The sequence below is a fragment of the Trichoderma harzianum genome, assembly GCF_003025095.1.
Source record: "Trichoderma harzianum CBS 226.95 unplaced genomic scaffold M431scaffold_21, whole genome shotgun sequence".
Lineage (NCBI taxonomy): Eukaryota > Fungi > Ascomycota > Sordariomycetes > Hypocreales > Hypocreaceae > Trichoderma > Trichoderma harzianum.
The window spans coordinates 228,404-250,959 of NW_020209269.1; the positions used below are offsets into that span (position 1 = coordinate 228,404).

General features: G+C 48.5%; 6 protein-coding genes across 6 annotated transcripts; 2 read left to right on the forward strand and 4 right to left on the reverse strand.

The window, feature by feature from the left end:
- Window positions 1–286: 286 nt before the first annotated feature.
- Window positions 287–3,893, reverse strand: M431DRAFT_98773 (hypothetical protein; the record flags this gene model as incomplete). The annotated part of the gene is made up of 2 exons (XM_024925083.1): window positions 287–1,941; window positions 2,075–3,893. The coding sequence occupies 2 exons, from the start codon at window positions 3,891–3,893 to the stop codon at window positions 287–289; spliced, it is 3,474 nt and encodes a 1,157-aa protein (XP_024768682.1).
- A 2,324-nt stretch (window positions 3,894–6,217) lies between these two features.
- Window positions 6,218–7,408, reverse strand: M431DRAFT_513299 (hypothetical protein). Its single transcript, XM_024919993.1, has one exon. The coding sequence runs from the start codon at window positions 7,332–7,334 to the stop codon at window positions 6,276–6,278; it is 1,059 nt and encodes a 352-aa protein (XP_024768683.1). The 5' UTR covers window positions 7,335–7,408; the 3' UTR covers window positions 6,218–6,275.
- Window positions 7,409–8,506: 1,098 nt separating this feature from the next.
- M431DRAFT_98620 (hypothetical protein) lies at window positions 8,507–10,383 on the reverse strand (the record flags this gene model as incomplete). The annotated part of the gene is made up of 3 exons (XM_024925066.1): window positions 8,507–8,766; window positions 8,825–10,148; window positions 10,219–10,383. 3 exons carry the CDS (start codon window positions 10,381–10,383, stop codon window positions 8,507–8,509), a joined length of 1,749 nt encoding a protein of 582 aa, XP_024768684.1.
- Window positions 10,384–11,546: 1,163 nt separating this feature from the next.
- M431DRAFT_98473 (hypothetical protein) lies at window positions 11,547–13,091 on the reverse strand (the record flags this gene model as incomplete). Its single annotated transcript, XM_024925052.1, has 2 exons — window positions 11,547–12,761; window positions 12,819–13,091. The coding sequence occupies 2 exons, from the start codon at window positions 13,089–13,091 to the stop codon at window positions 11,547–11,549; spliced, it is 1,488 nt and encodes a 495-aa protein (XP_024768685.1).
- Window positions 13,092–15,582: 2,491 nt separating this feature from the next.
- M431DRAFT_513301 (hypothetical protein) lies at window positions 15,583–17,069 on the forward strand. The gene is made up of 4 exons (XM_024919994.1): window positions 15,583–15,822; window positions 15,888–15,924; window positions 15,980–16,047; window positions 16,113–17,069. Exons 1-4 carry the CDS (start codon window positions 15,649–15,651, stop codon window positions 16,920–16,922), a joined length of 1,089 nt encoding a protein of 362 aa, XP_024768686.1. The 5' UTR covers window positions 15,583–15,648; the 3' UTR covers window positions 16,923–17,069.
- Window positions 17,070–19,576: 2,507 nt separating this feature from the next.
- Window positions 19,577–21,599, forward strand: M431DRAFT_98670 (hypothetical protein; the record flags this gene model as incomplete). The annotated part of the gene is made up of 4 exons (XM_024925072.1): window positions 19,577–20,842; window positions 20,901–21,139; window positions 21,192–21,432; window positions 21,489–21,599. The coding sequence occupies 4 exons, from the start codon at window positions 19,577–19,579 to the stop codon at window positions 21,597–21,599; spliced, it is 1,857 nt and encodes a 618-aa protein (XP_024768687.1).
- Window positions 21,600–22,556: the final 957 nt, after the last annotated feature.

A 22,556-nucleotide genomic window follows, 5' to 3' on the forward strand; every position in this document is an offset into this window, starting at 1 on the left:
GATGTGGGGTTACAGCTAGGGCATTTTTAGGAGCTGACGTCGATCCAGCAGCGTAGAATCCGATCGAGAATGCAGAAAAAGAGACTGCACGAGTCTAATATGGAGTTAATGCTGCCAACAACTTCCTTCTATGTACAATGTGTAGCCTCAGTTGTATCAGGCAAAGTCGACGACGCAACAAACCGCCCCAGCCACCATAACAGACCAACCCAAAATCACCACCAGATGTGAAACTCCTTCGTAAACCAAGAAACAAAAAAAAAAAAGATATTATTATTCTATACGCTTATTCCCTTATTTTCCCATTTAACCCGTTTGTTGTTCCGTTTGTCCCATTCATCGTATACGTGTGGTTGGATCCCTTTTCTTTCATCGAGCCAGTTGTCTCGGGTTCTTCTGGAATCGTGACAAACTTCTTGAGCACCTTCTTCAGGGCTGGCCGCCTGATGGGTTTGCTCAAAAACTCATCCATGCCTGATTCTATACACTCTTTTACATTGCTCTCTTCGGAGAAAGCGGTAAGCGCAACGATGGGGGCCACGTAGCCCATCTTGCGTATAAGTCGAGTCGATTGTAAGCCGTCGACGTTTGGCATCTGAATGTCCATAAATATTACATCAAAGCGCTGGTTCTTCTCCATGCTGGCTTTGACCAGCTCGTAAGCCTCTTGGCCATCCTTGGCAATGGCAACGTCGTAAACTTCTTCGAGCTTGAGCATCCTACTCACCACCTCGACATTGGTTGCATTATCGTCGGCAACCAACACGCGAAGTTTACCCTTGCCCGTCTTGTTCGCCATTGCCTTATCAATGGCCGCGGTCTGATCCTCCTTGCTTGGAGGGGACGTAGACTTTGCGAAAAACGGCGCGCTGAGGCCCACGAGACGGGGCAGTTTGTTGTCCAGCAGAGCCGGCGTGCTCTTAGATTTGGGATCTTGCAGAGGCGATGCCGATCCATTCATGGCATTCATCTGATTCAGGGGATTTCGGGCATGGTCACCAGCTGTAGATCTAACACTGGTTGGTCTTGAATTCGTGCTGCTGGAAGCGGTACTCGGCGGGCGGTCCTTGACAAACTTGAGGGGAATCTGCATCGTAAACGTTGATCCGACACCCACAGTGCTCTTAAGAGTAACTGATCCGCCCATCAGCTTGGCCAATTGTGAGCAGATGCTCAGTCCCAAGCCTGTTCCCCCAAACTTCCTGTTCAAGCCCAAATCACCTTGAACAAACGGTTCAAAAATCTTGTCTTGCATATGCTCGGGGATACCGGGCCCTGTATCTTCCACCTCAAACTCAAATATGTAGGGCTTCGCGTTTGGCGGCGGCGGTGTCGGTGACCTCTCTCGGACGCGAACATGGGGAGTGGCCTTGGGGTCCATGGGATTGATTGAGAGAGCAGTGCCGTTCCTGAGCGTTGCAGAAGCATTCGTTGTTCTAGAATTGGTAGATCGGCTAGATCCCGTACTGCCTCTATGCCGGCTTCGCCCAACTCTTGTTGAACCACTTTTAGACAAAGATGAGGTCCGGCTATTGTCATTATTCGGCTGCTCAACCTCGGAAATGCACCGGATTCGCAAATCTACTTTGCCGCCGGCGGGAGTGAACTTTAGACTGTTGTTGACGAGATTAATCATGACCTGCAGAATTCTATGCTGGTCACCCCAGACATAGACATCTTTCAGTCGACCCATGCCGTCGGGGCCAAGGGCGGGCAATCTCTTTTCTGAGTCGAAAATCTCATCTAGCTCTGTGCTTTCAGTGCTGAGAAGGCTCACGGCGAATGTGATGTCGCTCTCGCGCACCTGCTTGTCGAAGATGGACAACATCTGTGACTTGATGTCGCCCAACCGAAACTCTCTCTCTTCGAGGCTGATGTGCTGGCCAATTTGATTCTTGGAGAAACTAAGAAGATCTTCTAGAAGATGTAGCAGGAGGTCACCTGGTGAATGTGGTAAGTAAAATATCAAGCCAGCAGATATGGAGCTCTTCAATATGCAGAGGGGTATCAATCTCTCCCGCCTCCTTGTTCAGGAAAGGTATCGGACGATTGGATGCAGGGAAATGTCACGTACCTGATCTATAGAGTGTTTTGAGGGACTGCTTTATTCGTACAATGTCGTCTTCCTCCATGCAAACGGCGCACATGCCCATGATGCCATTCAGAGGTGTTTTTAACTCGTGAGAAATATTGGCGATGAAGAGTGTCTTGCTCTCGTTGGCAGCTTCGGCCGCTCTCTTACTAACCTCCAACTCCCTCGTTCTCTCTTGAACCTTTTCTTCTAAAGATGTGTATTGTTTCAACAGCTCGTCTGTCATACTGTTGAATGTGTCGGTAAGCTCCGTCAACTCGTCGGTAATATAGTGTTTTTTGACCTCGACTCTCCCGGGAATCTTGAAGACGTGTCGGTGAGCATCGGCTTCGGAAATGGGGATGACCTTTTTCTCCCTGAACATCCTCCGCCAGATGGTAGCAAAGAATCCTCGATCGGATCGCTTGGAGCTGGTAGCTCCCGAGCTTGGGTTCTCCTCGTCAAATGCATCATCAAATTCGTCATCGTATCCAGGAGGGTTGATGGATCTCTCCGTGGCAGACTTGAGCCGGCGGATAGACATGACACTGAGGTGTGCGCAAGGAAAGATGAGAATTGCGACAAGACCAGCTGTCCCAAAGACACACCCCAGAAGGATATCTCTCAGCTTGTCAATGGGCTCATAGGCCTCGCTCTTGGCCTTTTCCACCACAACGGCCCAGTTGACGAGGGTTGTGGCCGGACGGGCGACACCCACGGCCACGGGGACGCCCTGCTCATTGGTCGTTGATAGGTCGACCGTGGAGTTGTCCAACGGTGACAGTTTGCGGGTGTATACCTTTGTCAAGCTCGGAAACTGGTATAATGGGAACGGCCGTGCATACCAGTTGCCGTCTTTGTAATTCCTTCTAGTATGCCGATCAGGCTGCCCATCCTTGGGGACTGGGGGAATGACGAATCGAACAGGGGTGTTTTTGAAGCTGGGCTGCGTAGGCGAATACGTATCGTTGCTGGCTGGCTGGGACACGTTGAAGCGATTGGAAGGGTTGGCAGGTCCAACAAGGAGGACGATGCCAGTTGAGCCCAAGCCTTCAGGCGCTGATTGAATGTCGGACAACGAGCCCGCGGCGAGAACCAACGTCATGTACCCAAGGATGAAGCCCGAGATGGCGTAGGACCTGACGGGGATGGTGAGAGAGATGAGGGCAAAGGTTTCGTTGATGACCAGGGGGCCCAGCACAAGGCCGCCGCCGGTGCTGAGGTTGACATTGGGGAAGGCATAGGCACCAAACGCCGGCGTTGACGGGACATACGGGTTTGGGTATCCGAGATTTGTGTATGTGATGTTGGGGTAGAGCGACAGGGGGTAGCCGTACTCGGTATCGCTGAGGTTGACCCGGGAGCCGTCGGGCGCCAGGTAAGGGAGCACGATGTTATCCGTCGCATTGCCCACGCCGGCACCAGTGACGCTCAGAAGGCCTCCGTGATCGCCGCCGGTGGTGTTTCGGGAGTACAGCCGGGCCTGCAGCACGCCGTTGATGCCCCCCTTGACGCCCATTGCGCTCTCCAGATCGGCACGGGCTTTTGCAAAGGGACTGGACGAGTTTTTGTTATAGAAGTCAGAGAAGGCCTGCTGCAACAAGATGCGGCTGGCGATGGTCGCGCAGATGGTCTGGCCCAGCTCCAGCTCGGACGCAATCTCAGAGGCCTTGAGCGTTGCGGTCAATGCCAGGCCGTCGGACTCGACGCCGACGACGAAGTTGTGGACAAAGATCCATGTCGGGATGGAGATGATGGCGAGGGAAAGCAGGACGGCGAAAAGCACAAGCGCGGCGAGCTGCTCCCGGATGGCGACTCTCATTTTCGGCGGGCGACGGCGATGGAGAATGACGATGCAGCAGGCTGGCAGTCCAGGCAAGACATTCTCCGTGGGAATGGCTGCTCCTATGGATTCTTACCACGCAACATGCTGCTCGAGTGGTTTGTCGAAGGGATGAAGGATTGAAGATTGCGGGAGAGTGTCGATGACGAGATGCAGCATAAAGGATGTTGTCTCCAATCCTGTCTCTTTTTCTTTCTGCCCTTTTTTTTTCGCTTTTCTGATCGAGTCGCCGAGTCTTGTCGCTTGTCGCTGTCGGGAATCCGGATCGAGTCTGTCTATCGAATGAATGAATCACTGTCTAGAAGCAAAATACAGAATATGCGTCTATCGCAAGTGTAATCCAGCAAATGGATATTGAAAACGAAAAAGAAACGATGGATGGCCACAGCGCAATGATCAGCGCTTGTTGGTGCTGTGCTTGTGCTGCGGCTGCTGCTGCTGCTGCATGACAGTGGACGCGACCAGAGAAAGAGGCCAGAAGAAACCGGGCCAGGTGGGCTTACCTAAGCCTCGTCCGCTTCGCCGGTTCGCCGGAGATTGGTCGGGTGCTCAGCCAGCCAATCAGAAGACTACAAAACTGATAATGCCGGCCAAAAGGTGGGGTTTTGCGGAGCAAAGAGTCCTAAACATTAACTAGGCCATCAGGTTTTTTGGTATTTTCACAGCCCGGTTTGGCTTAGCGCACCCCGGTCTCGCGCTCTTTTTCCTTGGAAATCTCGGGGCCAAATTCAGGCAAGTGGGTACAAGGTAATCGAGACTTGCGCCGATGCCGATGAGCATGTACCAAGCGAGCTGTGCTAGTCGAAATAGGGCCATTTGTAATTGTCGGCCAGCGCATCCAAGCTCCGGAATTCTGACCCAAAATGGAGAATCTTCAAGGTTAAAATCAAGTATTTTGGTAGTATGCGAAAAATAGGGGCCTGGGGGGGCTTGAATTACCAGGCAATGCGGGTTGTTATTATACTATTACCTAAGGCAATTGCTACTACTACTACAAGTACAGCCATTTATAGAGTACATTGAAGTCTGTACCTCCTATTACTGTACCAGGCAGTAGATGCGCAAATCTCAACCTTAAATCCCATCCGCTCATGGAACAGCCCTGCAGAGTCTACTAGCATGCATGTGTTCAGCCTTATCCCTGTCTCTTGTCTCCTTGACTCACGCTCCTTCTAGACTACCAGCAGGGCAAAATAAAGTTGATAAAGTGGTTTTTTCTATGCGCGTGTTTCTCTGTTGCTGCTGCTGTTCATATGTTTATATAATGCGTGTTTATGTGGATGTGCGATACCAGATGGTGAGCCGACTGGGGAAAAGTCGAAACCCGTGGACAGCAATGAGATTGTCTGCATATAGCACGCCCAATGTACTGTACCACGTCGTGCCGGAATCAGATTCAAAATGCAACACTGCGTCACGAGAGCCTTCTCTCTTGCACACGTAAAAACTCTAGAATAATCTGGGGTCGCCCATCTGCAACCTTTCACGCACGTGGATCAGTCTTGGCATATTCCCCCGGATCGACACTCACCAATCTCTAATTGGCCCCATCTTTTACAAAATATGCCAGTTTCGAAACTCGCAAGGCGCAATTCTATAGCATACAATTCATCCATGATAATCTGTACATTTGTGTACTCTTCACATCTAAGCAGTTTCAGTAAGCGCCTCGCAAGGGGAATCTTGATGTAGTGCTTACTTGGATCTATGTCTAGCATTAGCCAGCGCCACGTTTTTTTTTGTTTTTCCATATGACACGCGCAACTCAACGGACTTCTACAGAATCAGACGATAGATGGTGGATTTTATCTATCTAAATACTCTCAAAGCGTCACTTTCGGCTCCCATGTAACCTCTTTCCTCATTCAAGAACCTCAATCGCATCTCAACATCTCGGTGTAGGGTAAGGGGAATTTGGGCAGTCTCATTTCTGCCTCTCCACCACTGTCAAACTCAATTCACCTGAATGCAAGCCTAATCGGATCTAGTAACGCGTCAAGCTCGGCCCTTCAGGGCCATCTTACATATCCTAAACTACCGATCAGCACCAAGTTTTTGATCCGCGCTAAATATGTCTTACAATATGGATTCTCATGTCTGTGACCTTGGCCAATCCCCTTGGACAAATTGTCTCCTCCTCTGTACTACCACTCTAATTTTGTGATCCCAAACTCGTATTACACATTACCGCATCATATGGGGTTTTGCCCATGCATGTGACTCGGCTACTGCAGCCTCACTCTTCTTGGATGCGAGCATGATTTATGATCGTTGAGTACGTGGCACTTGGAAGCAAGTACAATAGACAGATTCATAAAGTAGTCGACACGACGTCATTTCGTTTTGTGAATAAAAGCTATGTTAATTCCATTGTCTCATCACATCGTCAACCTCTTGCAGAAGCTGCTCTTTTCTTATTGGAGAGCACCAGCTTCCCGCGATTGCGCCTCGAGCAATCTTTCCCCAGTCATCCACAGCCAATCCAAAGGCTTCTTGAACAGCACAGTAATTTTCCAGTATGTAGCCTCCAAAATAGGCAGGATCATCACTGTTGATGCTGAATCTGACATTGGCGTCTAGAAATTCTCGGATTGGAAGATCATGCATCCTATCCACTCCTTTCAACACCACGTTGGAGATTGGGCAAAGAGTCAGCATTGTATTTGACTCTGCCAGCTGCGCAATGAGCTCTGCATCTTCTATGGAGCGGCGTCCATGATCTATGCGTCCCACACCGAGAATTGACAGCGCGTCCTTGACATAGTCCGCAGAACCCTCTTCGCCATAATGAGCTGTAAGATTCACAATCCCCGCAGATTGTGCTGCCTCGTAGACATCTTTGTATAGTGAAGGGTGCATCCCTAACTCAGTGCTGGACATTCCAAAACCAACAAGTGTTCCGTCAAAAAAGTGCCCAGACTCAAGAAGCTCGGCGAGCAATCCGTGTCCGGATGGCACTGGTAGATGTCGCAGCAAGCAGGGAATGAATTCCACACTGAGCTTGGGAAAATCGACGGCGGCCCTGTTCTTTGCGGCATTCATACCAGCAATAACAGTCTGATATGGGACTCCCCGCGAGATATGGGCTTGCGGGTCGAAGAATATCTCTGCATGATAGACCTTTTGTGAATATGCAAGAGAGAGATAGTCATATGTCAGTGCCTCAAAGTCTGAGACACCCAAAAGGACGGAGAAGCCAATGAAGTAGTAATGCAAGAAATCGTCGAGAGATGTGAAGTTCTGGTAGCGAGCTAGAAGCGTTGCCGGGCTATCAAAGGCTGGGTCATCCGATGGAAGAGATATCTCGTTTTTGGAAGCAAGGCTGAACAGCAGCTCTGGAGAGATGGTACCCTCTATGTGAACATGATGCTCACATTTCGGAAGAGCATGAAGAAATCCGTGTAGTTTATCGTTGCACATTTTGGGCGTAGTTGTTCTCAAGACTCAATCGTGCAACGGTTTGCAACACAATGTTCTTCTTCTTTTTGGAGCTGTGATTTAAATACCGTGAGTGGGATGAAGAACGAGTGGGGATAAACGGTTGGCGTGGAGGCCTGGCTTGCCTGCTATTCGACCAAATTATCATTTTGGTCCAAAGTTTTTGACACGAACCATCGGAGACCTCCGAGCGCCGAGCGCCGGCGCTCCGGCATCTACTCCTCTTCTATCTCATTATCAACAGCGATCAACATGTTGGCATTGACAATGCGCTAAATGCAGAAATGCGTGCTATAGGATATCGGCGAACGTCGATTACATGGGCGTTGATGCAATTGACCTTGAATTGGTGATGACTCTTCTGTCTAGAAGACAGTAAGAACGGCGGTTTGTTTCATTCTGCTACTTGTGTCAACCAGTTGACATCTGAGGCGCTTTTGCTTGGCAGTCTTGACAAGTGAATTTGTTGGGGAAATATGTATCTCGGACTTCTTCCCACCCCAAATTGACTCATTTCAGTTGATACTGGAACAAATTTGCTCTCGCTCTAAGGCGGCATAGTTACAAGCAAGAGAGTTTGTGATTTCACCATCCCGGAGTCGATATCTAGATATCGCGCACGCGTGTGTCAATTAGCGCTCTTGATATCGCTCACTTCACGGAAGATTGGACACGCTACTAACTATCTTATCTGTCAAATGTCGAAAACGAACCAGTGGACATGATGTCAAACCTGCTATGCAAGGTCTCGTGAGAGCCTATGCTGTCTGACAACAGTTGCATCCGCATGTTTCTTGATCTCATCAAAACTTACGTCACGCTTTACTTCAAAGGTATATCGCCGGGATTTTAAGCGTCAAAGCAATCTGACCGTGGGTAATTAAGGGAACACCACATGCGGTATAACTCTTCTGGTGATATAAGAGAGATTTCACGAAACGAAGATGTTGAATACTTCTGTCAGCAGGTTGTGGGCATGTTGATAAGGCCCAAGATTCCTGGCCTCTATAGTAGGATGACGATTCATCAAAAGTAGTGAAGGCTATCAACATTAGTATTGGTGACTTCGTCCTCATACTTAACGGTACGCGATTAATTCATCCCTAATGGTTTCTCCCATGATATCTGTCTATCACTTATGCGCGTAAACTTTATTAACAGTCGGGTACTACTTTGCAATCTACAACAGCCGTCTTTCCAGCCTTGACTTTGGCTACTGCATCTCTAAGAATGCCTTCGAGTTCACCAGCCTTTGTCACCTTTAGCGCATGAATATCACCTGCTCCAGCTGCCGCTGCTATGCCAGCATAATCCGGCGATGGGCTGAATGAGATGTTCATTTCCTCGTTGGTTGCCTGAGCAGCCACACCGTCAGGATGAATCAACATGTAGGATTTTCTCGGCGCGTTCCATCCTGTGTAAAGTTGTCAGCATTCTTTAGGGCTTTCTCAGGTCTCTGACTTGAAGCTTACCATTATTGTTTAAGACTATTGTCAAGATGGGGATGTTGTAACGTTTAGAGATCCAATAGACGCTTCCAGGTATGGAAAAGAGATAGGTTCCATCACCCACAACTTGGCAAACGAATTGGCCCTTTCCTTCGGCATCAGTAGCCAGCTTGATACCCAGAGCGCCACCGCCAGACCAACCAAGACCACCTCCACCACAATTGATCCAGGAGCCTGGTCGCGTTGGTCTGACATTATCATGAATAAAGCCTGTATTTGTCACTGCCTCGACAGCCCATATAGTATCCTCTGGACAGACGGTACGCAGCACTTTACTCAGATAGGCTGTGCCAAAGCTGCCATTAGCAAACGGCTGGGCCGCGTCATCAATACGTTGAATCTTGGAAGAGTAAGACTGATGACGGATCTCTTCCGCCAAGGCTCGGTCCTTCGCTGCCAGTATCTTGGCTGATTCGCCTATCTTAAGGTTATCAAGGATTTGCCCAACAGATGTTAGACTATCTGCTAAATATCGAGCTTCAGATTCAATATAGAATAGAGGCATCCGCTGCTTCAGGGGGTCGGCATCTATGTGAAAAATCCTGGCGTTTGGGTTGGGTTTGCAGCGTGTTTGGATCCACGGAACATCGCAGTCCAAAACTAGGATAACGTCGGCTTCCGGAATGGATTCATCGGCGCCTTGTCTGACTCCAAGCCAGGCCGGATGGTTACCAGGGAAGCACATGTCACTACCCGCTGTGTCAAGCACACGCAACGCCTTGACAGTATCAGCTAACTCGACTAATGAGTCGGGGATGCTGTGATTGCGACCAGAGTAGCCGGTCACTATCAATGGCTTCCTAGCACTGGCCAATGATTCGGCAATGTTACTCGCCGCCCTTGAGGAAAGCCCGCCTAGCTCAACCGGATCCCAGTGTTTCTGGTTGATGGAATATGGCTTGATCTCTGCTTCCATGACTTCTCTCGCAGCACAGAGATATACTGGGCCCTGTGGAGCGGTTCTGGAAAATTGCAAGGCTCGATTAACCATCTGCTTGATGTTGACACCGGTTTTAATCTCAGCCGTATATCGGCAATATTGCCCAAGGATAGCCTTCTGATCTGGTACATCTTGCAACCAGTGAATGAACTCAGTACGCGAGCCGCGCATCTCACCCTCCTGAGTGAAAGGGGACATGCCGGCAAAGATGAGGACGGGGGCATGGCCACTTGAGGCGTTGTGAACGGCAACACCAAGAGCTTGCGTGCCGACGTCGACGTGAACAATAACACACTGTGGCTTGCCAGTTAAACGAGCATAGCCATCTGCCATGGACATCGCCACCATCTACTCATTCTCGTAGTTATTAGCAGCCACCCTTACAAAGAACTAGGCTCTATAGGAAGAAGGATGATACCTCACTAGGGCAGGTAATGATACGCGGAAATTTTCCCTTGGCTTCTCGCTGGCCCTGGACCATGGCCTCAATCATACCTGGATGATCTGATCCCAGATTGACAAAACAATGGGTGACCCCTGCATCCCATATCGCCTCAAAGAAAGCAAAAGACGTCGAATACATGGTGAACTGTCTCTACACGTAGGCACGCCTGAGGATATGCTCTTTCTGAAACGCTGGATAGTAAGTAACACAGCGAGACTATCACGGCTCCTTAGAAAGTCGGCTGTTACGCCCTTGTTAAAGGGCTTGAATATGGATGCCGTTCCTGCTGCCGAGCTGCATGAAATCATTCCAGTCCCCCGATCCAGGGCCGATCATTATTAGCGAGCCTCCACGCAGGCCCCCTAGTCTTTTGAACCTCCTGCAGTGGCTAGAGTCGACAGTCTGGACCCCAACTTGTACATACAGTGACAGGCAAACATGACCTCCCGGTCCGTCCCGACGGGGAACAGCCCCCAGCGAGTTAGTGCCAGTGTCTGCCGCGGGACTTTATCCCTGTCTGCCTGTGCGAGTTACGGGCCTATGGGTCCTCGATTGCTCCAGTAGGGTGGTATCATAACCTCGTTCAAGGCTAGCTCTCATGTTCTGTTCTCGCCGAGCCAACAATGCTCTAAACACTACAGCGAGCCGCCCAAATCCCTTCAGATAGACTCGAGGATAAACGAAGTCTTCCTTAGTATTTACCTAGCGATACTCGTATAAATGGAGACGAGTTACCCCCTTGCAGCCAGTAGTGCAGCGAAGATCCCTTGAAGTACTATTAGTACTAGCACTGCAGGAAATATGGCGAATATCTTGTGCTCAACAAACAATACCATTCTGTACAGTATACGTCGTGTATAGACAAACTCTATACTTTGCATACATTTGCTGCAGCTAGTAGCTGCATAACCATCCAACGCAACCGGGCCGAACTATTATGGAAGGTAGTCCGCATGAAGCCTCTCGCTAGCAATACAACGTGCATATGTGCGAGTATGTACATGGATGTATTTGCTATTGTGCGTCGGGTGTTGAGACATCGCGAACGTTTCCACTATACCTAATGAAAATTGAACCATTCAGACATGCAGGAAGACATGCAGGCTTTTCCATCGCACTAATCGCCCAAGAATGGGAGTAATGATGTGAGGGCTGCTGCCTGGAGAGCTTTGAGAGTGAGATTAGTATTATGGCGCGTATATCGCTTCTATTGTTGTAGCTGATTTAACACAATATATTCAGGGCCAGAAAAAGAGGTCTGTGTAAAGAAGATAGTCCACCACAAGAAAATACCTAGCTTCTTAGAGAGTAAATCGAAAGGTGGGATACGCATCGCCTAAGTTATTCTTCACATCTTCTGGAAGGTTCAACCTGTCGTCCCGCTCACCAGCATCGCGCTTCTTATTGTCTCTCCACATGAGCACAGCCAGAATAGTGGCACAGATCATTCCCAGCCACATCATGGCAAGCGAAACGCTGTAGCCAGTGACATAGGTGGGAGCTTCGTTGACAAGGTAAATGTTGCTTCCAATGATGCCAGCAATATTGCCTATTGTGACTTGGATTGAAGATCCGAAGGCGCGCTTCCAGTGACCCGAGAGGTTATTCTGCAGCCATGCAAGCGCCATGGGTGTGACCATGTAGGCACCGCCAAACACCAAGAAGACTGCGCCGAACTTGTAGTCTCGAGACTTTCCTTCTTGTGCAAGAAGCATTCCGTAGCCAATGGTCACCAAGCTAGTTCCGGCAACGAAGAAGCTAAAGCGATGTCTGAGCTTGTCAGAAGCCCAGGCACCGATGAGCATCGTACCACCTGCAACCACATAAACAGGGATTGTGCGGACTTGCGCCTCCTGAGCTTTCCAGTTGAACTCGAGGAGAATAGTGGGAAGGAAGAATGTTCCAGACAGACCAGGGACGCCAACACCCATGTATACCAGGGCTCCAAGCCAGATCTTGTAGTCCGACATGATCATTTTGAACGAAGTCTTGTTAAGGACATCCATGCGGCATGAGTCGTCGACATCGGCAGCGAGGCGGCGACGGAGCAGCTCTTTCTCTTCCGCGTTGAGATATTTGGTCTGCTCTGGCCAGTCAATGATGAGAAACGCGGCAATGATGGCGAGCGTAGAGGTTATGGCGCCCTCGATGATGAAGATCCAGCGCCAAGCAGCGAAGCCATGGTGGCCACCAAGCTTGGCGATGGCGTAGGCCAGAAGCCCTCCAAATGCGCCGGCGACCACTGTACTGCAGAAGAAGAAAGACATGCGCTTTTGATACTCGTGTCGCTTGTAATACATGGATGTGACATAGATGATGCCGGGCAGGACGCCGGCCTCGAAAATACCAAGGAGGAATCGCAGACCGATGAGCGCACTATACGAGTGTACAAATCCCATGCACATGTTGATGATGCCCCAGCAAAACATCAAAGTGGAAAGATACAAGGAAGGGCGAAACCTCTTGATGACCATGTTGGAGGGGACCTCTAAAAGGATGTAGGAGATGTAATAAGTCTGTACAACGTCAATTCTGTATGATGACGGCGTGGATTTATTCGCTGAAAAACTTACAAAAAGCGCGACATTGAACCGATTTCCCGTAAGATCGAGGTCTGCAACCATTCCTTGAATACGCGCATTGCTAATATTGATGCGATCCAAAAAAGACATCATATAAATCACGAAGAAAGTAGGGAATATGATGAAGTCCAGCTTTGTAACCAGCCTGCTCTCGGCCTTGGGATCAATTGGGCCGTCTGAGAAGTCCGAGCTGCTTTCCTGGTGCGACTTTGGAGCCACTTGCTCGCCCGTCTCGACGGGCTGCTTTTCCTCAACCGCCAACATGATGAGGCCGTTCCGATATCCCGATGGTTGATGGAAATGACAAGCCACGCGAAGGTAAAGGGGCTTTTCACAGGATCAAGAACGAAAAGGAAGAGGAAACTCGGTAAAAAGACAGAGCAAAGACCTATCAAAGCCCCCGGATGGCGTCGCTGTGTGACGTTCAATGTGGCGAGAATAGCAACAATGTGGCTGCCACGAGGGATGGACGTATAAAGAGGTGAAAAGAGGTGACAGAGATCAGAATTAATTACAGGTATGGGCTAAATGACACAGGCAGAGCTCCGTCAAGCTGCATGTCCAGTCGGTTAATGAAAGATGAATGAACCCTCATGAAGCAATGCAACAATAAATTAACTGTAGCAATGCCCTGTTGCATACGAGTCTTCTGCATCGAGTATACTCATTGGGTCAGCCGCAGGTAGGACAGGACAAGAGTCTCGGCCTTGATGCCACATGCTGTGCGGTTTAGCCTCTCCGTCCCCTGTATGCCGTCTAGCCCAATCGTTATATGAAGTTGTTCGAAAAAGAAAAAAAAGAGAGAAAAAGGCCAGTGACAGCGTTCTCAACGGGAGGGAGGCCCTGGTCAAGGGTCGACCCTTGATGGGGGATCGCGACGATGGAGGACACCCTGCAGCTAAAAGCATATGGGTTTAGGCGGAATGCAATCCACCTTTACACGTAGCGAATTATACCAAGAAATCAAAGTAGACCAGTGATGTAACAGCCTATGTAACGTGGCCATTTAAAGAAGGGGTTATGGCCTGATTTGCTCTGCCGAGCCGGACGAGGTACTCGACTGAGCATGTGGAAGTAGTCGTGTAGATGATGAACACTACTATGGTTGTATGGCATATGAAAATGCAGCTAGAGATTACTAGCCCTAGTTTGAATTATGCCGGTTCTAGTCCCGCAGCTGATTCGGTCGCCCTTCGACTTGGTTCGCCTTCGTTGCCATAATCTTCATGCGACTTGTCAAGTAGCCACTTGCTGATCGCCAACTATCGTAGACTGGTGGATCGTCGCGGGAAAATACTAAAAGCAACTGATCAAGCCACAATATTCCTACAAGCCGTGAGCTTCAAGTGCCGAACAGTTGGTTGGTCTGGCTATCTGGCTCGCGGTCAGAAGGATCAACGGTTTCTGTAGGAGGTAGCCTTAGGTCTCTCGATCGACAGATACAGGAATTTCTCCCTGCAATTTATTTTGGAACCAAAAAGCTTACGACCAATGGTAGCCATGAACTGGAGATGCGAGCCTTTTCTTGCAGTACTTTTGCTTGAGAAGCCTTACGACCAACACAAGACATGCATGAGGGTGGATGCGACAGGGGACCTGGTTGGAGGGCGGAGATGATTGTCTTGGACAAATTCGTGGATGTCTAGCATTTCCACCTCCCTCCCTTTGTACATACATGTACTCCTTTCATCCAGAAACATCTGTTGCTACCCAGCAAGTAGATGCGTACCTGGTTAATTCTTCAGCCAACTGGATTCTAAGCATCTACGTGTACATAGGTAAGCGCCAAAGACTCACAGAATGCCCAGCGGGATAGCATGATAAATCTGCTTCAACAGAAGTAAAGAATAAAATCACAAGAAGTCGTCCGCTACATGGAATCAAGGCCTTCAGCCTGTAAAAGATGAACACTGAAGCCGATTCGTGATGAGAAGATTTGGTACCTCTCCTAAACCTGCACACTCACATGAATGCAGGGTACCAGCGGCCGACGGATCGCCGCACATGCAGCGATGTGTTCCAATGCCATGGGATGTATGTCCAGAAGTGCAATTACGATGAGACAGGCAAACCCACTAGACCCGGACTGCAAGAAATGTTACTATCCAAAATATCTGCCGTGGATGTCGAACCTTTCTTGAAGAACTCTTCGGCTGTCGTCGCTTGAATGAATGTGGGGGCCGATGAAAATAGTAGTATTCGGAACATTCGCAGGGTCACCCTTGTTGCAAATCGTACGAATCTGATGATACTCTGGCTCGGCACTCGTGCTCCGACCTGTCTACTGGTCTGGTTTCTGAGAGATGGCTGCGAGGTCCTCAGCTACGCGTGGATAGAGCGGGATAATCCATAAGTGCGTTACACCATTCATTTCAGGCCGGTAGACACAACGTACAGGAAAGCCACGGTGGAAATGAGTTGACGACTGACCTGTTTCTTGTTCATTAATACGCCACTTCTCTGCATACGAGTACGACACCAATTGCCTGCTTCCCACTGATTGTGGCCTAACCAAGACGTAGTGACACTGACAGTGCAGCATTGAATCCTCTCAGCTTGGTCGGAAGAAGTTTGACGGACCCAGTGCCGTGCCCTTGCATCATGTGTTGACGCTCCCTTGCTGGATGGCCATTCAGAAGCTTTTTAGCTGAGTACAGGTCTCGCAAAATTGCAACCCAGAATTAAACAGCTCCAGGGCTATCATTATAATGGCGTGAGGGTAGCCGCCGTCTGTGAGCTTCGGAGTTTTGGTCGTGGTGTTTTGGCGATTTCACATCATTCACTACACACTGAAGTCGAAGTAGGACGTCCAAAATCCAACATGGCCGCCACAGATGCACCGCTCCCCAATCCAAAAGATAATGTGTCACGTTTAGTATACATACCTTCGGCCATATTCGTGGTAATATGCCCTATCGTCGTTGCGTTGCGCGTCTGGGCCCGGCTGAGGAGCGGCAAGATGGGCCCTGACGATTGGACTGCCATTGCGGCCTTGGTGAATATCTCTGGACCGAATTATCTGCATAGGATCCTAACGATTGAATATTTTCTATCGCGCAGATATTTGCACTCCTGACTAGCGGATTTCTGGTCGCGTGTAAGTGAACAATGGCGCGATCCCCGCTACATCATGAAGCTGATGGATTTTGCAGCTTGCCATTATGGAATGGGCCGCCACTTCGTCTACATAGAAGCACACAATAAATACGAAACTCTCAAAGTACGTTATGATGTGTGCTATTCGATGTTTTCTCAATGTCTGTCTAATACAAGGAGGGCGATTAGTACTTGTACATGTCCCAAGTCACCTACAAAGCAGCCATTAATCTCAGCAAATGCTCTATCCTGCTGCTTTATCTGCGTCTATTCAAGATTGTTGGTTGGATTAGATGGGCTTGCTGGGGTATACTTACATGTGTGGTCATCTATTGCGTCTCGTCGATGGTCGCGACCATTTTCCAGTGCAGTCCCGTCGTTAAAGCATTCAACAAGACTCTACCGGGAACTTGCATTGACCTTGCCACGTTTTGGTTCGCAAACGCTGGATTTTCGATTGCCACCGACATTATAATCTTGCTGCTTCCTATGCCTCTGGTCTATCAACTAGAAGTTCCTCGGGCTCAGAAAATCGCCCTAATGGCCGTCTTTGCCGTTGGCATCTTCGTCGTGGTCACTTCATGCCTCCGAGTCGCAACGCTTGATATATTCGCTACTTCCCCCGACAATACATATGATATCGCGAACGTGATGTGGACAATCATCGAACCCAATGTGGCTGTCATTTGCGCAAGCTTGCCAATTCTACGCCCGTTGGTTGTTAAACTCTTCCCGGCCCTGAGGAGTAAAAGCTCGGCCAACAGGTACGGATCTTCGGGCTACGCGGAACAGTCAAAACGAACAAGAAGAAGTCAGCCGCATGGAGATAACTGGGCGGAGTCAAGTAGGGAGCCTGATGTTATTCACATGGCAACTCTTCGAGGGAGTCACTCAAATGCAGGAAGCGAAGAGAATATCTTACCACTTGGGCAGAATGATACTAGTGCCAGAATTCAGAAGACGGTGGAATATACTATTCAATACTCAGAGAAGAGATAGATACCTGGAATGGAGTTGGTTACCACACGCAGAAGAAATGCATGAATAAGCCTGTAATAAAAACACATAAATCGCCTCATATAAGTAATTAAGAATCGAGACCGTTTAATAAAGTTTAGCGGGCAAGGCTCAAATCGCTGACCTCAAAAGTTTAGGGTAATCCTATCCATGTCTATGGATCTTTGCATCTGACTGATCGATGATCATGACACTATTGGGAAACTTGCTAGTGAGAATTTTCATTGCCATATTCACGCATATTGACACGTTTGGTTGGCAGGCATCCTGGTGTACATATTCCACCGCATAAGTAAGGCAGCAAGCGTTTGTTTTTAGAGGGAGAGACGTGCAGGCACCCTAACCAATTAACTTTCATGAAGTGAGATTACCACACACAAGGCTTACTTAAACTTACATTTATGTCTAATATATAATGTGACAGCACTATTGATTATGTTTAGATAGTAGCCACGTGGTTAGCCAATGGAGACATAGAGCTGATCTTGTGGCTGGCCGTGTGCTGATCCCCCTTTCTGACCCACCGAGGTGGTGATGAGTAACTTCTCTTTCTTTGTTCTATTGAGTCCTATGTCTGAGTTGTAACTCATCACAAACTCACTTCTCCCATAGCTGTCCAGTTTACAAATAAATCTTCGCAGCGCGGCCATCTCAAACCTACAGCGAAGATCCCCTCTACATCTCACAGCAAGTACTGCGAACGGTCCATAGAAGCTCATGGAGATTCTTCATAGTATTCTTCACTATCGTGCTTGGACTTGATCTTCCTCTGACTTCTTGACATCTTATGGTCGAAGTCAGCGAGTTTGCTCATCACCAGCACTGTTTCGGTAGTATCTATTATACTAGTTGGCAACAAAGGTCAATGCCCCTAGGCTCGTGTCTGACCTTGGACGCAATCTCTCTCTTGCCTCTGCGTAAAGAACTTTTTGATATGCCCCATGCGGTATAAGGGAGGCGCTAACCCAAGTGCAGCCCGTCATATCTTACCGTATGCTGGCGAAAATGTGATTTATAATTTTGGAAGGTAACTACCGATTAGAGAAAAGCGGACAAATGTTCACCGAATGATATCTTGGTATGCATCACAAGTTTTGGGACTGAAGAGCCGATGCTATTGATTTGCTCAATTTAGGAGCAAATGAAACCATGAGAGAGACCAATTGAAGGTTATAATGCATATTGCCACAACCGAACACATATGGGTACCGCATCCGTGAGCTACCTACTTACATTAGAATGGCGAGATGTGGCTAGGGATATGGCGCGATAGTATTGCATACTGCTTCTAATAGTTTCGATGCATATGTTTAATTTTATCATTATAAGTTATTTTATTGGAGTTAGTTGAATTGACTCAAAAGTGAGTATTGTTATGGCATATGGTTGCGTGAACGTGAATGCTCAAACGGAGAAATTGAAAAAGTAACCCAAAAGCTGCGACAGAAAGAGGCAGTTGCGTGAAAACGCGCTCGGAGTTTCGACAAAAATAGCAACGGTAATGGCAGATGTTAATAATGCAAAGTCTCCAAACAGGTACCCGGTCTGATTGTATCAGAGGAACTTTTTTATCACTTCGATTGTCGTTAATAAGAGATTTACCTTATCCAGCATCTCGTGCGCTTCTTGTGGCAATTTGGGATGAACTTTTGATCGCCGTCGTCGGCCACAACAAAGTCCCTGTGCTAAGCTAGTTATAGATTAGCCTTTTGAGAAACCAGCAGCTCCAAATACGAGTAAACATTGTATAGACGGCATACTATGCTGTGCTCCGTATGTTCCGACCAGTCTCTCGGTCTTCTTCCAATTGAATAGCTCAATCGCGGCTGGATAGATAGTGGATAGGGTGAAATTGACTCGCCATCCTTGCAAGGCAACGCTGACAATGATACTCAGGCTCATAGCTATTTATGGTTAGATATAGCCATACTCAGTGTACTACACCGCTAATTCCACCTACGGTTTCACAAACAGCATTGAAGGTGAGATTTTCGCTTGTTTGATCAACATAGAAGCCCAGGCTACTACAGGTACACACAAGTGCTCGCACGCATAATTCGCCACTTCACCGAGTTATAGTGAATGTACGGAGCACATTATACAACTTCAGAGCCTCTAGAATTAGCGTAAGGAGTAAAAGATTGGCTATCTCATTAGTTTGTCCAGCGCCTGCCGGAGTCCTCAGGATCTATCTCAAAAGTGCTCGCGGCCCGGAACCACGGCACTGTCTGACAGGCCCTGAGCCACTAGTTTCCGACCAATCGATGCTGCGGCTTGCTTTGACCTGCCTATTAAGGGGCTAGATAGCCAAGAACTTCTGAAAAGACCGCGGGGTACGGTAATCGTAATCTTGCAGCCGTGCCAAGTTCTGATATTTTGTCCGACCCCTGCATATATATCCTAGCGCAAACATCCGATCGTTGCGGGTGTACATACACAAGAACAGTAATTAATCACAACATTGCATCATTAAGTGGAGAGATCGCATTGGATCTTTTGAATGGCATTATCCTCAATTGGCATTGAGCAGCTTCCGAGGCTCAGCTACGATAGTATGAAGAGTGCCATAAGAATCCCCAGCCCGCCCCGACTCAGGGCAGTGATTTGCTCCATTGTCATCCATTGTCACGCCCATCATGCCTAAGTCCAAGTCGTCGACAGCTCTGCGGCTGGTCAGCCTCCTTTCCCTTGCGAGTGTGCAGGTGTCTGCCTCCACTGCCTCCGTCCTTGTGGAAAGCCTCGAGAAACTGCCTCACGGATGGACAGCGGCGTCGGCCCCTAGCCCTTCGTCCCAGATCACCTTGCAAGTCGCTCTTACGCAGCAAAACATTGATCAGCTGGAATCGAGGCTCGCAGCAGTATCCACGCCAAACTCTAAGACGTACGGAAACTATCTCGATCTCGATGAGATTAATGAGATTTTTGCGCCTAGCGATGCTAGCAGTGCAGCCGTTGAGTCTTGGCTCAAGTCTCACGGTGTAACCAAGTACACCAAGCAAGGCGCCAGCATCTGGTTTCAAACCGATGTTTCCACTGCAAACTCAATGCTGAGCACAAACTTCCACACTTACAGTGACACTACTGGTGCGAAGAAAGTGAGAACTCTCCAGTACTCAATCCCGCAGAACCTTGTCGACCATATCGATCTTATCTCGCCCACGACTTACTTTGGCACCACCAATGCCGCGCGAGCTTTGAAAGCGAGAAGCGTGGCTTCAGTGGCTCGAAGTGTGGCAGCCCGCCAGGAGCCTTCCAGCTGCCAAGGAACTCTGGTCTATGAAGGAAGGACATTCAATGTCTTCCAACCAGACTGTCTTAGGACAGAATACAGTGTTGATGGATACACTCCATCGGCCAAGTCTGGCAGCAGAATCGGATTTGGCTCCTTCTTAAACCAGAGTGCAAGCTTTTCAGATCTTCAGCTCTTTGAGCAGCACTTTGGATTTGCCAGCCAGAACTTCTCTGTCGTCCTGATCAATGGCGGAACAGATTTGCCCCAGCCTCCTTCTGATGACAACGATGGCGAGGCCAACTTGGATGTCCAAAACATTTTGACAATCGCACACCCTCTGCCCATCACAGAGTTCATCACTGCTGGAAGCCCACCGTACTTCCCAGACCCCGTTGAGCCTGCAGGAACTCCCAACGAGAACGAGCCTTACTTGCAGTACTTCGAGTATCTCCTGTCAAAGCCCAACTCTAAGATCCCCCAAGTTATCACCAACTCCTACGGCGACGAGGAGCAGACAGTTCCCCACGCCTATGCTGTTCGAGTGTGCAACCAGATTGGATTGCTGGGACTGCGCGGTATCTCCATCCTGGAATCTTCCGGTGACGAGGGTGTTGGTGCCTCTTGCGTTGCTACCAACAGCACCACTCCTCAATTCAACCCCATCTTCCCGGTATGTTCTCCCCACCAAGCCCTGAATTTGTGCATTTGTTAATTTATCTTCTCTTCAGGCAACATGCCCCTACGTCACTAGCGTAGGTGGAACCGTGAGCTTCAACCCAGAAGTTGCCTGGGATGGTTCATCTGGTGGTTTCAGTTACCACTTCTCTCGACCCTGGTACCAGGAGGAAGCCGTTGGAAACTACCTCAAGAACCACATCAGCGCCGAGACAAAGAAATACTATAGCCCCTATGTCGATTTCTCTGGACGTGGCTTCCCCGATGTTGCAGCTCACAGTGTGAGCCCTGAGTAAGTCTCGTTTTGATGTGAGCCACTTGAAAGATGCTAACCTAGCACATAGTTACCCCGTGTTCCAGGGTGGTGAACTTACCCCAAGCGGAGGCACTTCCGCAGCTTCCCCCATTGTTGCTAGTATCATTGCTCTCTTGAACGATGCACGTCTCCGCGAAGGCAAGCCCGCACTTGGGTTCCTGAACCCACTGATTTACCAATATGCTTATCAGGGTTTCACGGATATCACATCCGGTCAATCTGACGGCTGCAACGGCAACAACACCCAAACTGGTGCCCCTCTTCCTGGCGTAAGTCTAAGACCCCATCCCAAGTATTTAAAGCAGCAAAACTAACGCTTGGATAGGCTGGCAATGTCCCAGGAGCACACTGGAACGCGACCAAGGGATGGGATCCTACAACCGGATTCGGTGTTCCCAACTTCAAGAAGCTGCTCCAGCTTGTTCGATATATCTAAATTTTGAGTCGGAGCTTTTGCTTGAAGACGAGGATTGCCATCTGAAATGGATAACAATGATGACGATGGATCACGATTAAATAGATGACTTCAATAGCTGTTCATTCAGCTAAGCTAACTAGCTAATCTAATTACATTCAGACATTAATACACACAATTATGTCTCCAATGCCAGAAAGGAGTAAATGTCTCTAAAAATTCGTACTGTACAGTCTGAGGGGAAGAATAACGTGTTTCCGCAGAGCGCACATGTGGGGTTCATAATAAATTATCGCCACGCAAATTGCGTTTGTAAAAACATGTGAGAATGTTGCCGATTGAACAGAAAAAAGCGCAACATGCACTGCTACATACCAGCTCAAGCCAATCGTTGACGATTGTGTTACATTATGACGCAGCAGCAAACCCAACGCCTGTTAAATTATAGCGCAGTTAGGCAACCCGTCAGCCACGAGTCTGTCAGGCAACAGCCCAACTCCTTGCAGAACATTACATCGGGTCTTTGTGTTCTTGTACATTACGTTTTGCCATGTAAGTGAATATGTGTCTTGTAACAGTTGTACAAAGATTTTAATGTTCTAGGTTTTCCGACGTCGTAAGGGCGAAAGGGTTCAGCGAAGATGAAGTAAGTGAATTATTTTTCATGCTCGTAACAATTTGCTCAATTTCGTAGATGCGCAGACATTTTTTTGGTTGGACCTGGAATTTTATATTAAAAAAAACAACTCAGTCGTATTCGTCACCTCGACCTATAGCGAATCAAGAAAATGGATGCCCGACGGCTGTACTTTCAGGTATCTAGACTTTGAGGCATCGGTTGTCGCAACAAATAGATGGAGCTTTTTGAACGGATGCTTGTTGCAGTGAAAGACATAAGTTGCAGTACTTATAACTTCTTGGGCTGCAATATCAGGCTCCCATTATTAACTTGGGGCCCAACTCTGAGATATATAAAGA